Consider the following 18,267-nt stretch of genomic DNA (forward strand, 5'->3'; position numbering starts at 1 on the left):
GGTGCGTGACCCAGAAGAAAACTTGACAATAAATTTCATCTTAATCAACAATGACAGGGTTGGAAATACGGAAGTCATGGACCTTAGATATAATACATATTATTGTGTATATTGTGTCATGTGTTAAAAAAATAGTCATTGCTTCATTCCCCATACTCCAGTTCCAATTGAGGACAATGATCCCAAGCAGAATATCGATTCTGCTGCTCCATTAACAAAACCAGGCATGCAGAGCCTAATTAAAGAAACGTCTGCAAGGCAAGGACAAATTGCATTAGTTTTGGCCTAAATAGGCCACAATGTCTTTTCACATTTGGGAATCACTTCCTCCACATCCTGTTCAGTAAAAGCCACAATCAACCACTGTTCCGGGCAGCCTGTAAAGTTCATCTGCCTTCCCTACAAGTTGGATAAACCAAAGCATGAGAGGACCAAGGAGGAGTTCTCAGGGTGAATGTGAATATTTTTGTATAAAGCAAGTTGTTCTGATTATGGGCAAACATGTGGAACCCACTGAAGACCTTCTGCAAAGTGTACAGTGGCACTTGAATCACCAGAATATCTAGAACATGGACTAGACAATTTTCAGTGTGAAATTTTTAAAATATATTGTTTTAATATGAAGATAGCATCTAGGCTAATTGCATCACATGTGAGATATACTAGGAGTACAAAGATAACGCAAAATTTTTCAGCAATAGGGTCTAGGGGTTTTGTATCTTTGGAAAGTATCTTCAGAGTATTTTTATTGTCCCTCTATCATACCTTATTTTTTCTCAGAAAGCGTGTGCTGAGCTGTGTTCTTTGTCTGCCAAAATTAAACCTAACCATTGTTCCTGAAACTAAGAACCATCCTGCAATTCCTCCAGTTTGTACCGGCAGCTGGTCCCTGAAACTGTGAAGGGTGCTAGCAATCACCACTGTCTTCTCTTTACTTCTGCCACACAAGTCACCCTAAAATAGAGCCAAAAGCACAACTGATGTTTCTTGCTTTAGCTTGTGTTCTGTACACACTTGGAAAGTACAGTCAAAGCTGCAGTTTAAGGTGGTGTTTAATCTTAATGAAATGGGAAAGATGATGTACTCTCTGCTTCCAAACTCTGATAAACAAGTCCACAAAGCATATACTAAATCTCTTAACTAAATCTCTTAACTAAAAGCAATAGCTCCAACAAATGTGCTGTAAATTGCCTTAAATAAATGCTTGCAACTTGAAGTGCACATTGCTGTTAGCTTCTTTTATTCCTGTCCTTTCTAAGATGACATTTTCAAAATGCTAATCTTTATATCATGTTGCACATTGCATTTTTAGTTACTGGACACTCAGAAGTCACAATCACAGATTCACTGTCATTAGGAAACCGATCAACAACTTCTATTACCATGAGTGAGTTAAAATTTTGAAGTTATTCTCCTTTAAAATAATTTAAAAAGGAAAAGGAGAGTATTCCCCAACACTTCTGCTTTTCTCTCTCCAGATACACCACAGAATATGCATGCATTTCATTACAGGCTGTATGTATCATGGGTTTTCTCATCTCTGTTCATTGGAAGAAGATTGGGATTGCTTAATGGTAAGCTTTAATGAATATGCATGCAGCTAGCACTATGATGCACTGAGGAACGAAAGAAAGGTGTCTACGTTTTCCAGCCATTAGCTATTAATGTTAAAGTTACAAAATACCAAAATCCCATATGACCCAGGTGATGTTCAGCTTTCTGTTTTCATACAGTTTCACAAAACATTAGGTATTAAAGTGCAAATGATCTACACATGACATTACATTCAGTGCTTTTTCCTCTTTCCAAGGATCTCAGAGTACCTGAAAAATATTAATCCTCACTACTCCCACAATACATCTACGCAGGTATTACTTACGCCCAGTTCACAGTATTCCACAGAAAATCTTGTACACCATTCTTAGTGAACTGGTTCAAAAGTTACACACAGGATAAATCAGATAAATCAGACACACCTTAAGTGACAGTTGTGAACTCAAACACTGGATTGGTGATAGAATTATGGAGAGATCCCAGGAGTATCAACTCTCAAAAAGGAAAAAGTCAGTCTTTGCCACAGTGATCTAATGAAAGTCTCTAATATCTTAATTATTCCATGTCTAACATCTTTTTTTTTTTCTTTTTTATTCTGCAGTTTTCAGCCTGGAGCAGTCTGGCAGCAGAACTGTCTTAACTGACCACATCAAAAAGATGGCAGTTGTCACCTCTGTGCTTATGCATCCTTTCTTCCCCCTTGTTTTACACCAAGAGCACTGGAATTACAATGATGAGGGTAACCCAAATTCATTTCAGGCTAGAAAAGATTTTTAAAAAGCAACAGGAAAAGCCTCAGAGGTTGAACAGACTTCTTAAAAGCTCAAATCCTGATAAGTGAATGTTTTAATCATTTATCAGAAAATTCTAACTAATCTGGTTCTACTATTTTGCTATCCTGCCCATACTGACACAAGCCTAAGTCAAAGGAACAACCAGACTCCCTTCTGTCTCCCTATCCCAGGCAACAGAATACAACATTCTTGATGTGGCTTAATCTCTTCCACAAAACAGCTCATGGAATTCCAGCTGTAACTTCTGACATAGAAGCTACAGGTTATTCTATAACACGTAGAACTGGAATAGGCCCCTGCCAGAAAAGGCATCATTTTTATGAACATTTCTGGCAAAGGGAATCTACCACACAGTTCTCAAAACTGTTTCACTGCTTCTTGTATTATTTGTTAAAACCATGCACATCTTCCTTGTATTCTACTTTATAATTGCAACTTCAGCCAAATCGTCCCATCTGATCTGTGATGTGGTCAATGTAGTACAATCTCAGTACAATGAAAATGCTCAAAACAAATACCAGTAGCAAACTTTTCCAAACAAGAACTCTTTGTTCTCCTTGAAGGATCTCCTAATTACACTTTCATCTGAAATTCTTCAAGACAACCTTCAACAAACATGAAGAAACCCTGAGCAACAACCCAATAAAAACAAAAATCAAGAAACCCAAAGGTTCATATTCTCCTCATTCTCTTCTCACAATTCATGACAACAGTAGCACACAAAGCAAATATGTCTTACCAAGTTCTGTTATGTAGGTTTTTCCTTCTGAAGGTAAAGGAATGTACTGATTAGAAAAGAAGTTGCTTCCATAACCCAGGACAAAACCTTCCAGTCCGGTGTTTTGACTTGGTCGAAGAAACCTCATGCAAACGGTGTCATCTGTTGCATTGATCTGAACTTTCAGACTCTGCCTTTTCACTGAGGAAAGAGTAAAAAAGATGAGAATTTATTCTCTTGTAATCATATATTAAGTAATGGAATATGACAATATAACAATATAGGGCTGTTTAACGTGCTAGTTGCAAGCAACTGGACAATTGCTTAAAGGTGGAGTCTCCTGGAAACTAAGTGTATTTTAAATAGTAAACTAATAGTCATGTAAAATTGTGGTTTCCAACATGTCTGTTTTTCCATTAGTTTAGTATTATCATTAGCTGTAACATTTTCTACAATTGCAGTAGCAGAAAAGTGCATGAAGTAACTGGAAAAATGCAAGTATTTTTCCCTTTAAATGCAAGAGTTACAGTAGTATTAGCTATCTATAGGACTCACAGGTGAAAATCTTGCAAGTTTGATTTTTACTTTTTTTTTTGGCTTGTTAGTGAAAATATGAAATTTTAATGTTAAGTTAATCACACTGCAAAATTAGAGCAGATAATAAATAGTAACCAGATCCAAATAAAAATGATACTTTTTTTTTTTTTTGCTATTTTGGGCTGGAAAAGTAATTTTCACATCTAACTAGCATATATACTTTACTCAAAATTACCAAGAAACTTTTTTTTAAACATTCATTTTTATGTGTTCCAGGGGAGTGGCATATAAAGCAAGAAACATCTTGTATATCCATCTACAAAAGTTTAACTTACCATAGAGAATTACTTCATAACAGAATAATCAATTTTTAGGCAACAAGAAGGTGTTTTGTCTTCTCTTGGTGGGGTGAGGGAGGATTGGCTTTTCCTTCCTTGGTACTTACAATTTTAATATTCCTTGTTAGGCCTATCATATTTTCAGAACTGTTGAATGCCAATGCTTTTTAAAAAAAAAAAAAAAAAAAAAGGACTTTTTCCCAAACTTATGATACTAGCACTAGAATAGTACATTTTGGGTTATTATTTGTATTCTCATTCTCTAAATATGAATTTTTATTCACAAGAGATTTTCAGCATCTCTCCAATCATGAGGGCTGAAATTAATTTTTCAGGAAAAAACAGAAATTTGCACAAAATCATTTTACTGCAGGAGCTAAATCCTCAGAAAAACAATGAGAGATATATGACCTGTCATTAATTAACAGGGTAGAGTGATACTGAACTTCCTTTCTCCCTCACTCTAACTCCCTGCCTTTCTTCCTTTCTCTCTCTCTCTGTGTACCTGAAGACATCTCTGTGTAACTGAAGATATTTAAAGTTTCTTTAGACAAGTACGTACTGATTTCTCTAGTATCGCCCCAGCGGCACCCTCCTTTTTTTTTTTTTTTTTGAGAAATTCTGATGACTGGAGTTGCCAAGAGGCCACAATCCCCAATTTGTGAAGATGATTTAGTAGTAGTCAAGCACCTGCAGTTGTCTTCACACTGAATGTAAAGACCTAAGTCAAACACTTTATGCTTCTTCCCTTTATAGAAAGAAGCATAAAAGTAAAACTGATGGAAAACATGTACCTCTGGTGAGACCCTTCCTTTATCTAAAGACTGATCAAATAAAAGCACTCAGCCAGGAAACCATCAGTTTTCCAAAGGCAACTCTGCCAGGTTCCAGAAGACTGCAAGGCTTCTAGAAAACTCAACTCTGACATTTTCAGCAGTACGATACCATCACAGGGGAAGGGGTGGTAGTTGCTTCCTTATCTTGGAGACACCCTAATTTCTTTTATTTTCAGCATATGAAACTTTGTGGGTGTGCAACTTTGAATATTGACAAGGCTCCAAATAGCAGAAACCAGGAAGAACACCCAACAGACTTCAAACCCCTCTAATATGCTTCATAAAGATGCTTAGTAAAGTGTTCCACGCCAACAAAGTTCAGGGTTATTACCTCTGATTGACAGTGAACTAGATTTGTTAAAATTATGTAGTCTGCAAAACTCTAACCTAACTTTGGAGAGCTGAGCATAAATGAAAGGATGGTCTCCTAGTCTCCACTGAATATTCAAGTCTAAGAAGAAAGCAAGACTTACAGTACTTGATTCAAATATGATAACTTGATTTCTGTATTAAAATTCTTAATCAAACTCAAAACTGGATTTTAAATTTATAATAATTTCACTTTTTTTTTTTTTTTTTTTTTTTTTTTTACACACAGTTGTTTCTATGTATCTCTCAGTTATACTTTACATTAATTTGAAGACTCTAATTCAAGACTGGATCCAACTGGTTTGATTCCAATTAGATAGATACTGTGTTTTATTCATAAGCAGTCAATTACAGTGACAAGAGGTCTTGATTTTATTTAAGCCTAAAAACTCTCAGTGAAGTATCTAAAACCAGAAATTCTAAATGGGATCCCAAAACAGCAACAGCTTTGAGGCAGGACCCTTTAGAACTTTTCTTTATAGCTAGCATATCAAAACCATTAAGAAAACTTTTAAACTCAAAGCCAGTTCTAGCAGAACATAAACAGGAATAATGTATTTTTAAAAATAGATAATAAGGTAGAACAGAAGAAAAGCAAAGCAGATTATCTTAAAATTTAAAAAAAATAAATCCTTGTCATCCCCACCCTGTCTTGACAGGGTAGGTCCCTTTCCTCTAGTTCACTTTTAAGTACAGAATCCTTTAAGTCATGGCCTGGATGGTAACAAATACTGCAGAGTCCCTGCAGTGTTTAGGAAAAAATCATATAATCATAGAATAATTTAGGTTGGAAAAGACCTTTAAGATTATTGAGTTCAACTGTAAACCTAACACTGCCAAGTCCACCACTAAACCATGTCTCTAACTGCCACATCTACACGTCTGATGGTGACTCAACCACTTCCCTGGGCAGCCTGTTCCAGTGCTTGACAACGGTTTCAGTGAAGAAATTTTTCCAAATATCCAATGTAAACCTTCCCTGGTGCAACTTGAGGTCATTTCATCTCATCCTATTGCTTGTTACGTGGGAGAAGAGACCAACACCCACCTCACTACAACCTCCTTCCAGGTAGCTGTAGAGAGCGATATGGTCTCCCCTCAGCCTCTCTTCTCCAGGCTAAACACCCCCAGTTCCCTCAGCCGCTCCTCGTATGACACGTGCTCCAGACCCTGCACCAGCTTCGTTGCCCTTCTCTGGACACGCTCGAGTAATTCAATGTCCTTTTTGTAGTGAGGGGCCCAAAACTGAACACAGTAATTGAGGTGCGGCCTCACCAGTGCCGAGTACAGGGGTAAGATCACTTCCCTGTCCCTGCTGGCCATGCTATTGCTGATACAAGCCAGGATACCATTGGCCTTCTTGGCCACCTGGGCACACTGCTGGCTCATACTCAGCCGGCTGACAACCAACACTCCCAGGTCCTTTTCTACCAGACTGCTTCAGACTGTTGTGACCCAAGTGCAGGACCCAGCACTTGGCCTTGTTGAATCTCATACAATTGGCCTCGGCCCATCACTCCAGCCTGGCAAGATCCCTCTGTGGAGCCTTCCTGCCCTCAAGCTGATCAACATTCCCACCCAACTTGGTGTCTTCGGCAGACTTATTGAGGGTGCACTCAATCCCCTCCATCCTGATCATCAATAAAGATATTAAACAGAACTGGCCCCAATACTGAGCCCTGGGGAACACCACTTGTGACCATCTGCCAACTGGATTTAACTCCATTCACCACAACTTTTTGGGCCTGGACATCCAGCCAGTTTTTTACCCAGTGAGGAGTACGCCTGTCCAAGCCATGAGCAACCAGTTTCTCCAGGAGAATGCTGTGGGAAATGGTGTCAAAGGTTTTACTAAAGTCAAGGTAAACAACATCCACAGCCTTTCCCTCATCTAGTAAGTAGGTCACCTTGTCATAGAAGAAGATCAGGTTAGTCAAACAGGACCTGCCTTTCGTAAACCCATGCTGACGGGGCCTGATCACCTGGTTGTCCTGTACGTGCTGTGTGATGGCACTCAAACTGATATGCTCCATAACCTTCCGCAGCACTGAGGTCAGACTGACAGGCCCATAGTTCCCTGGATCATCCTTCTGGTCCTTCTTGTACATGGGCATCACATTTGTTAACCTCCAGTCAACTGAGACCTCCCTGGTTAGCCAGGACTGCTGGTAAGTGATTGAGAGTGGCTTGGTGAGCACTTCCACCAGCTCCCTCAGCACCCTTGGGTGGATCCCTTCCAGCCCCATAGACTTATGTGTGTCCAAGTGGTGTAGCAGGTCACTAACCTCTTTCCCTTGGGCTATGGGGGCTTCACTCTGCTCCCCATTCCTGACTTCCAGCTCAGGGGGCTGGGTACCCTGAGAACAACTGGTCTTACTGTTAAGGAGGCAAAGAAGGCATTAAGTACCTCAACATTTTTCACTGTTTCCCACCCCCCATCCAATAAAGGATTGAGATAATCTTTCTTTCCCTCTCCTCAGAGATCTAGCTAGAGGGTCTGTTCCATGATCTTCTTAACATAACTATCTTCTACCCCTTCTGTAAGCTCCTTGCTTACTATTTACTTCTCTCCACACAGCTGAAGTTTCCCTAGCTGAGAGGGGGGCCCAGTCGATCTCAGCAAGAGTGCTCTTCTCCCTTTCCTCTTGAAGGTGTGGCCTGACCCAAAGAGCAACACAAGGCAAGGCAGACAAATAGTCTTTTTCACTATTATTTATCTGCACCTTTCTGAAGGAAAATAACTGTGCTAAAAGCAACAACACAGATGCCACACTTCATATGACTAAACCACATCCCCTTTCATGGGCTGTGTGCGTTCCAGAATCACTGAAATTGAGGGATGAATTTTAACTGGTAAAACAATAACTATCAGAGGCTGACCAGTTACTGGAAGTGTATTGACAGAAGTGGAGCAACCAAGTCCAACACTGACAAGTTTTTCTATCTGATGTCAAAACAGACCTGAAAACAAATTGAAAATTTCACAATAAATCTCTTGAAGTTGGTATGCTACAGAAAAATCAATTTACACATGAGGTTTTTCTCTTTTCTTCCTCTTTCTCCCTACTGATGTGTTTTAGTGTACAGTTACTTTACAGATAAAAAAAAAAAATAGAAGAAAAAGCAATGGACCCCTTTGTTAGTTTGTTATTCTTTCTATTACTACATCTTATTGATCTCGAATCTTATTTCAACACCTAATTACTTTTTATCTGAAGGTCACTCAGCTCATCTTAAATGAGTGGCAGTATTCATGTTCTCTGAAGTGAGGTGTGCTCAACAGAAGCATGACCTGCTCTCATGTTGACAAAGGTGGGAGAGACCACTACACTGAATCATGTACTCTCTTCTACCACTAGTGCTACCTTAACAGCAAAGGTTCCCAACCGAAGTTAGAATCTGAGTTTGCTGGGAACCATAGCTGTTGAGTGATAGCACTTGGGTTCCAGAGAGTGGAAGGCTACACAGGAGACAAAACCAAAGAACGATGAGGACAGAAGGAAGCCAACAAGCACAGAAAGTGCTCTCTGTCATGGTAGAACTATCAATGCATGGTAGATCACTCTCAGTATGGGCTCTTTGTAGGGAATGACATCTCTCCCCAAACTGGATCAGTGTGCTCTTCTGCCTGCCTGACAACATATTAGCACTCCAACATCGTTCCAGAAGCCCCTGCACTCTTCCAACACCCCACTTTTGTGCCCACTGCACACAGTATCATGCTATAAAAATGCAAACACAAAAGTCTGTGAAGCAATCCTCTTTTCTTATAGCCGAGTAGATTATTAAGAAATAGTTCTTTAAGAATTTAAAAAAAAAGAAGTTAAAATGTTCCAGACTCAAGGAGGTCACATGAGTTCAAAGGAGACCTGGACCCTTATGAACAAATTCAAGCATTTCCTGACTCTAAAAGGAAAAGGCAGCTTTGTGCAGGAGACTGTAAGCCCAACTCGCTACACTGGCCAGAATTAAAAACAAACAAAAAAGCCTTCCACGAAAACACAACAAAATGCAACTCATGTTAAGGTCTATGAGGAAGGGCCACGTGGTCACTTGGAATCCTTGGAGTGGACGAGAGGCATACAGGGAGGGCACAGAGGCACAGAGGGGCCTCTGCAGCCAGCTGGGGAGAGTGAGCTCAACGCTACGTGCTGCACAGACACTGCCAGGCTAGTCAAGAGAGGGCCAGCCTGCAGCAGGACAGGTATAAAGGACTTCATATCAATTAGCTTGGTACATGGGGACTGCTCTCAGAAGCACATTAGCAAAATAGAATTCATTGCGATGATCTCACAGTATTTTGAACTAACAGTGAAAGCAGACATTCCCATTCTGAGTAATATCCCTATCTTGGCCACCAGATAAACATTCATCAAACGTGATCGAATGGACAAGAGAAGTCACAGGAACTTGACTCCTATGATACTGTGATAAGAACATATTTGATTTTGAGAAAATAACTTTGTCATATTATGATTTTAGAACATTTTTGCCCCCATCTCCTTGATGAAAGAGTCGAATGATAAACCAGACATGCTCTAATTCCAACGCAGAGAGATTCTGAAAAAAAACCACTTGCAGGCACAGAGCAAGGTAAGGTTGAATTTTCCTAACTCACATTCACTTGTATCAGCTTTTGGCATGTGTTACCGAAACTCTGGTCTTAAGTATTTGCATTTGTAGAGTAATTCTTTTACATTGAGGCCATCTCCAAATGGAAGATTCTGGGACCCATAGCTACCTCTGAAAAACAATCTTTCCCTTCATGCCTGCCAACAGAAATTCCACACTGATCTGCAAGTATTCTCTTCAACAAAAGTCAGCTGAGGGCCAAAACCAGCAGGACAAACCGTGCACAGCATATCTGAACTAAAAGCACTAAATTAAGTGCATCAAACCACTTGCAGTGTTAGAATCACTCTAGGGAAAGGACTCTGCCTATAAGGGGAAAGACTTTTAAAGACAGCTTAACGAATCAGCTGCATCATAAGGGAACCAGACACAGATAACTCTTCAGAAAGAGGAAAATAGCTACAAATAGTCTGAAGAATCCAGATGGGAGTATCATAGTTTGGCTAGTTGGAAAAATTAAGTGGTCACGTATAGGCAACAGGAGCCAAGAGCAAATAAACATTGAAACTTTAGAAAAATTTAACTCTAAATTACCAAACTGAAATTTACATATTTAAATGTGAAAGCAGCTATGGAAAATATTATACAAAATATTCAGCTGGACACTTGTTGTTCAAGCTTTCGATCCACTAGGGATTCCGTGAAGTATCTTCTTTTCCTTATCACTTTAATTAATCATGGAGTAGCAAAGGAAGAGAGGGGAGAATTCATGAGCACTGCTACCATCTCTTATTCACACCAGTCAGTTCTAACTGATGGTTCATATTTAGCTACAAGACAGAGAAGTCCAGTTTTCAATTTCTACTGTCATAGCAAAAGTTCAGTTGAAGCCCTTTGGTTTAGGTCTAAGAAATCAAAGCAGTCTGAAAAGGCAAAGCAGTAATTACTAGGAATAGATTTATAAAATTCCTTTGCTATTTAATAACTGGAGAGAAGTAAGGAGATAAACAGAATTGGTTCACAGGGCTACTTGTATTAAAGCAGTTTTTGTTCAGGAATTCAGTGTTGGGGACAGTGGTATTTCCAACCTATAAAAGCAAATAAAACCACATGAGAGTTCACTGCCCAAAAAGAACCAACAAAATAATTTTGTTTCAGTAACAAAGAATTAAAGCATTTGAAATTCTGTGTCCTGTGCCCCACTATATTATTGCAGTATTGTTGGTAACAATAGATGTGGTGTTAGTTAAGATTACCAGCTGGTTTGATTTTCCTCTGTTTCAAGGAACGTGAGAGAACTTGGGTGATGAGGTGACTGGCACGTGAATTAACTTGCTCTTTTCTGTTTCTACCCAAACCCCAAATCATATCTTGGCCCTGTGAAATAACGTATCTTCAGCTGAAGAGCACTCTTATTTCTGTAACTTAAGAAGATATGTCAACAGCTGGCTGATAATTTACTAGTTTATTATTAATTTACATTAAAAATAACTAGTAATTAACACATTAAGAAGTAATATCACAGTGCTGATATAGCAACAAACTTCAAGAATGAAGCACAAATGAAATAAAGTAACCATTTTTTGTTTTGAAATAAATTCATCTTGGCAACTTACATTTTGAGCTATCTGTTTGCCTGCTTCACTGAAGGCTCAGGAAAAGCAATAGCGGGACAAGATGTTACTTTCACTTATTCTATGATACTACCGCTGCGCTTAAGTGTGTACGGTCTCTTGTGTTCCAATACAATCCTATTTTTTGTTTTTATCCATAGAGTGAAAAGCCTTGAACTCTGCCCTACAAAACTAGAGGGTGAATACAGCTGTACTGTATTACAGCAAATTTGGCTTCATCATCAGAATTCCTTTTGCCTTACATTGAAACTGTTTGTTTTTCACCATTCCACAGATTTTAGAGGGCATGAAGGCAAGACCTAGCACTGCCTCCCAGAGTGCTAGACAAATGAAGCGTGCTTTAAGAAAATATATAAGCACCATCTATTTGTGAGCACCACCTCACTTCTAACATTCAAATTGTTCACAGCAGTGAACATGATTTCCAAATGTGGTGCCATAGTACCACCAGCCAAAATTTCAATGATAATCCAACACTGTGCAACTTTTATTTTAGCTATTTTATATTTTTGTATTTACTTTGGCTCCCAAACATGGAGAAATATTGGTTGTTTGGCTCAAAACCAAATATAGTTTATAATGGGAAACATTTAAAAATAGTTCTGTTTCTATGCAGTAGAATAAACAAGACACACTTCTCAGACAGCCACAACTATAGAATCACAGAATAACTTAGGGTGGAAGGGACTTCTGTAAGTCATCTAGTCCAACCCCCTGCTCAGAGCAGATCTAATCAGATCAGATGGCTCAGGGCCACGTCCAGCTGAGTCTTCAACACCTCTAAAGACAATAGATTCCATAACATCTCTGGGTAACCTGTTCCACTATTTATCATCCCTGTGGTTAAAAAAAAAAACAACCAACTCCTAATACCTAACTGGAATTTCCCATGTTCCAACTTGTGCTAAGTGCCTCTTGTCATACTGCTGTGCGATTCTGCAGAAAATCTGTCTGTCTTTGTACCCTCCAGTGAGATGTCTGCGGACAATGTTAGATCATCTTTCTCATCACAGATTACATAAAACATCAACACTCCCAGCTACAAAATCCACATTAATAAATACTCTGAACAATGAAAGTAGGTGACATATAAACCATACCCTTAAAAAGGGCAACAAAGAATACCTTATTAGGAGAGGGTAAGCTAAAAGTATTGCACATACTTGTGTCATTTGCAAGTGAATTTCCTGAATTAAATATTTTTTCAAAATATTAGTATGCCTACACTCTGTACACAAGTCTAACATTACTTCAGAAAAATAGGCAGTCAACATGCAGCAATTAACTTCGCAAAACACATACATGTATGTCTAACTACAAAAGTAGCCTAACTCATTAGCTTTCAGCTTACACTCACAGGATCTCTTTGCTCAGGCAGCTTCCAAAAAAGATGAACAAAAGCAATGTTATTCTTACCTACAGACCAACATTTATTACACTGAGATCCAGTGGCACATTTTTAGGGATAAGCAATCAGAAAAGTTTCATCACTACAACTCTTGTTCCAGTCATAACACTCTCCTTAACCTGAGTTTCTCTGCCCCCAGGCTATAGATTCTGTTCATTTCAAAGCCATTCTGTTGGTTCAAGGAAGCAACTGAGAAGCAGAAGCAATCATTTCATTTGAAATGTTACTTTTTCACTTACAATGACAGTTTAATACAGAAATGGTAGATTTTTCTTACTTTGACTATGGTGCTTCATATACAGGATGAATAAAGCTTGTTATTTTAAGCCTTATTATCGAGGCTTATTGCTTATCAATAACCAGAAACTAGTAATTGATTTTACCTTATGAAGTTTTGAAGTTAGCACCTCTTTTCAACTCCCACTGTAAATGAAAGAGTAGATGTGATAGCATGGTAAGCACAACCTGTCCCATGACTTGCAGTCATTTAAAAGAGAAGAAAAGACATCACCTAAGATCCAGACACTAAATTCCATCTAATTTCTGATGTCTAGTGAGTTGTAAGCCTCTGAGGAGGATCTGTGTGTTAAAGAGGAAGCCACCTTCTGTCAGCCAACAGGAAATACAGAATTTCAATTAAGTCTCTCTGGGAAATAAGCTAGGACAAGCTGTAGCAAGCTAACTTCAAGGCCAGAAAAAAAATTTTTAAAAAAATCTTATTTTCATGTAACCCTCCATACTGTATTTTTTAGCTTCTCTTGATGCTGAAAGAATCTTTTAAGCCAGTACAATCACACCACAAACATTTGGTCCATTTACTTGTTTTCAGAAATTGTATTTAATGACCTGGAGTTGCCAGGTGGACATTCTGCCATCAGTTGTCTTATGCTACAAGAATAATCTGTTGGAATTCCAACTTCACTACTTGCCCAACTCAGAAAAAAGACACTTTCAAGACATTTTAAAATAATTTCTTTCTTGTCTATGCCTTCAAAATACTTTTATTTGAAAGATGGCAATATTTTTAGGCATATCAACATTATTAACAGACTGCACACAGCAAATAAAATAGCGTAAATTATAATTCCGCTCCATACTTCTTTCATATCATGGGGCGATTTTGGAAATTTCATTTATAATATGAAACTCCACAGAAGGAGTACAAATATCTGAAATATCCAGTAAGAAACCCCCTCAATACTGGTGTTCAGCTGAAGGCAGTAACTCACTAAGACCTCCATAGGAAGAGATGTTCTGTGAGGGCCCATGGTCAGCCCCATCCCTTCCAGTGCCCTTTCTCACAGCAGTCTTTCAGGATTACTGAGATATCTTCCTTCAGTTGCAATGTGTATTTAGTTTTACTAATGCTAATCTGATATGCTCTCTGTTTTTAACAGATATAAACTAAATAGATTCTTCTCAGAGAAACGTGTTAGAGTGTTTATATTACAAAACTGTATAGTTTTTAAAACTTCCTTTCCCAATTCCTCTCTAGTGTTCACTACAGTTCAGAACTGACTTAATGAGCTGTAGCTTGCTATTACTTTAGGACCAGTAAGGACAGTCCAAAGGTAAAGATGTAGTTATTAGGAATTCCAGATTCTATGTATGTACATAAAGGAATGTACAAAAAGGAATTCATTACGCATATGCTGCCATCTCTCTCACCTGTTCTCAGGTAATTCAAGCACTTCTTTGAAGTTACACTTCCATCCTTTTTACTATCTCCCTCACAAGGGTCCTCACACAAGTTGGTTTTAAATCATTTTTTATTGGATTAAGTACAGTAACTATCCTTATTTTTAGGGTAGAAAGATGAAAAGAGCCTGGATTTAAACTCAGGATCCTGCTTCAATGGTCCAATCCCTATTTCTAGGTTTCGTTCTGCATCTTATTTCCCATTATTTGTTAAAATGGCAAACAAAAACAAAAACAAGCAAGAAAAGTGTTGTTTGAGAATAACCAAGTCTGCAGCTCTGATGGAAAAAGGAACAGGAGTCAAACTTCTGAAAACTTCTTTGAACAGAGTTCAAACCACCTGTTCCTGGCTCCTTTCATGAGATATTGTTTAATTTTCTTTTAAATCTTAGAAAATTCCACTCTTTTCTTTGCCCAGTCAGTAAACTTACTTGTGTTTAAAGGTCAAATATGTGTGCTAAAAATCTAATTTAGATACAATTCAACATTGAACAATTCAACATTTTTGAAGAATAGGGACAGAAAAAAGTCTATCCATTATTTTCAATGCATAATGCCCCCTGAAACTCCTTTAAGTTGAAAGATTTCTGATAGATATTACTTTTTAAATCAACAGCACATAAACCACAAAACGTAAAAGGACATTATTTGTCCATGAAAAAACTCCTTGTTAATAAATCAACCTCTAACTCTTATTTCAGTTTAGATTACAGATCACTTATTTGCACTAGGATAAAACTTGATTTGGACCTGATCTAATTACAATCTCCAGGGCACTGTTCCCCTGGCTTTACTCTCAGAGCTAGTTGTTTGTTGTTATTTTTTCCAGACTGACCTGGCACGTCTTTTTCTGGGCTGATGCAACTCCACCTGGACAGATCTGATGAGACAGTGACTGCATCTTGCCCAGAAGAGCTGGTCTTTCCAATCCTGGCTCCTTCTGCTGTCCAAGGAACAGATCCAAGTCAACTCCACCCAGGCTGGGCTATGAAGAAAACTGTATCTTGGCCAAAGAACCTGACAGATTCTGCATAAAGATATTCAGTAAAGGCATGTAGAAGACTGGGGAGCAAGAAAAGTCTCCCAAGTTTTCTAGGTCTAACTCCGTTTTAAGCCTTCAAAGAGCACCAGCTAATGCAAACACCAAAAGAGAAATGTGGTCTTTGGACATGGCTGCATATAAGGCAGTCTAGAGCTGATCAGCTGAATAAAAACATCGACTTTCTTTAACAACAGCTCCTCAACAGGGAAAGCTCAATAGGATACTAAGGACTTAAGCAGGTGAGAAACTCAGATCCTGTTGGTCTGTGTCTGACCACAAATTACAAACTGATTGAAGTGATCAGTATTAAAGACTGTGGACCTTAATGCAGCAAGTTTCTTAAGAACATGTTCATTGGCAGGCAGGGCTTAGCATTAGCCAAGCCGTTACCTATTCAACGACAGCCAGTGTTCAGCGTCACCACTCCCGTAATCCACTTCTCATCTACAAATATCAATGCATTTTTGAAGAATCAAAAATCAGAAGCATAATGAAAAACAGTATCTGGAACTACATTTGCTTCTGAGAGAATGAAAATACTATAATTTACAATCCATGATGTTATCATTCATTACTGAACACACAAATAATCTGCTACATGGATTGATGTGCACCCAGATTGCAGTGAGGTTCTCACATTGTAGCAGTCATTTTGAAGTCTGTTCCTTACAAGTGATCACTATGTATTACATCAGAATATATAATTTTGTTTTTTTCAGTACATACCTTTTGGATTGATTTGCTGTGCAACTATTCATCTGGGGATCTTTTGAAATACTTTGAGAGAATGGTGTCAGATTTAAAAGAATAATATGAACTAACTGATGATAAGACAGTATCATTTCTACTATGTTAGAATACGACAGCTCTGAATTAACGTTAAAAAAAAAAACCAAGCAGTATTAAATTGATATTTGCATGTTTTTCTATATCCATAAAACAAAATAGGTAGTCATATACTAAAATCTTCCTTCTGTGATAAGTATTATCTTACTTGCCATACTCCAAGCAGCTGAAAGAGCAAGTCTTTAGCTCAGTATTCTGTAACATCGGCTTAGCTGTTTTCATAGCTAATTTTGTTTTACCTGCTTCTCTGACTCAGCACACGGTTATTTTTTAAGGACAAAACTGCTTAAAGATGATAGTATTTAGACAGCTAGCAGGGTTTGCAAGCTATACTAACAGAGTAAATTTGAAACCAGCAGGTACTTCCAACTCAAGTTGTAAACTAATCTATGAGTCTCAGAATCACCAACATACCTGTTTCAAGATTTCCTTCTCTATTGTAAATCTGAAGAGTTGGCACCCAGTCCTTTTATGCACTAGTCCTCACTTCTAAAAAGATCTCTTATTACTAATAAGCCAGTGCATGGATCACTATAAAGCAGACCAACTTGATAAAATCCAACAAAAAAAGCAAAGCCGATGACTACAGGTACAGACTATGTTACCCAGGAAAAAAGCCTGAATAAATAGGAGTCATCCACTTCAGAGGAAAAGTACATAGATAGATATGAAGACAGTATCCAAATATATAAAACAAAACCCGGAGGGAAACCAGTATGAATAAGTTATGCTCCATATCTGTGAAGAGCAGAAGTGAAATAAACTGTAAGAAGGAAGATAGCTGTAAAACTGATAAAGGCAGTGAAGCTCTGGAACAAACTGCCTCAGGAATAAGCACAAGGGGTCAAAATGATTTCAGTAAGTCCATTTCAGTCCTGTGTTTCTTTGTAGAAATGAGCATTTTTCCACTTGAAGTCTACTGTTTTTTCTCCTGCACCATAAAGCCTCAAGAAGGGCTGCCCTCCTCAACGCTACACTTGAATTTCAATATCCTACTTCCTATCTTAACATGTAGATATTGAAAATCCAGTAAGGCATGATCTCTTCAGTGTACAGACAAGCATAAGAGAACTGCCAGGAAGAGGCAAGATTAATTTGTCATACGAGAACAGAAAAGATCTCAGTGCAATTGCTTGAGTAACGGCAAGAAAAAGCATCCAGGAAACTGCAAGCTGTTCAGACCAACCTTGGTGAACAGGAACAGATGATCACACCTATGCACATGATGAACAAGAAGGTGATTTGGAACAGCCAGAACAAATTTACCAAGGCCAGACTGTGCCTGACTAACCCTGCTGCCTTCTGTAATGCTATTACTGGTTTTGCGTACAAGGGGGAAGTGGTGAATGTCGCTTACTTCGACTTTGACACAATCTGCACAGGTATCCTTCCAGCCAAGCCAGAGAAATGCAGCCTGGATGCATAGATTACAAGGTAGATGGAAAACTGGGCTCAAAGAATAGAAGTCAGTGGTTAAAAGTCCAAAGTCCCCATTGATAGTCTTTCTGGTTTTTGAGCAATATCCACAGTAATTCCTAAACTCATTTCAGTGAGGGAGAATGTTTTGTGATTTGTGTACACTTGGGAAAGAACTTGGGTTGGGCAAATAAAAGAAGATGAGCTGTATATAATGATCTGCTTTCAAATTGAAGGGAGACAAACTAGGCTGAGACACCCATTCAGAAATAGGTACACATCAAGCTACCTTCCTAAATCATCTTTACAGAATGGCAGTGGAATTAGTGAGACAGACACTGCTGCACTCCTGATACATCAGTGAGTCTGAATGGTTTGTTCCTCTCTCAAGATTTAAGTAAACATACCCATGCCCATCTCATGAGAACAACAGTCCAGTTTGTAGTTTAGTTCACAGATTCTCAAAAGATCAAATGAAAGGTATCTAAAATAAAATATCCTTGAA

The 18,267-nt window shown here is 38.4% G+C and overlaps 1 protein-coding gene across 1 annotated transcript in view; it reads right to left on the reverse strand.

Annotated features, from left to right (window-relative positions):
- Window positions 1-7,254, reverse strand: part of ABI3BP (ABI family member 3 binding protein) — a 167,142-nt gene extending 159,888 nt beyond the window's left edge. The window contains 2 exon segments of the mRNA XM_074816699.1: window positions 3,088-3,267; window positions 7,167-7,254. Coding sequence (XP_074672800.1) covers window positions 3,088-3,267; window positions 7,167-7,254 — 268 coding nt within the window.
- Between the last annotated feature and the right edge of the window lie 11,013 nt (window positions 7,255-18,267).

This window comes from Strix aluco, chromosome 2 (assembly GCF_031877795.1).
Source record: "Strix aluco isolate bStrAlu1 chromosome 2, bStrAlu1.hap1, whole genome shotgun sequence".
NCBI classification, from domain to species: domain Eukaryota; kingdom Metazoa; phylum Chordata; class Aves; order Strigiformes; family Strigidae; genus Strix; species Strix aluco.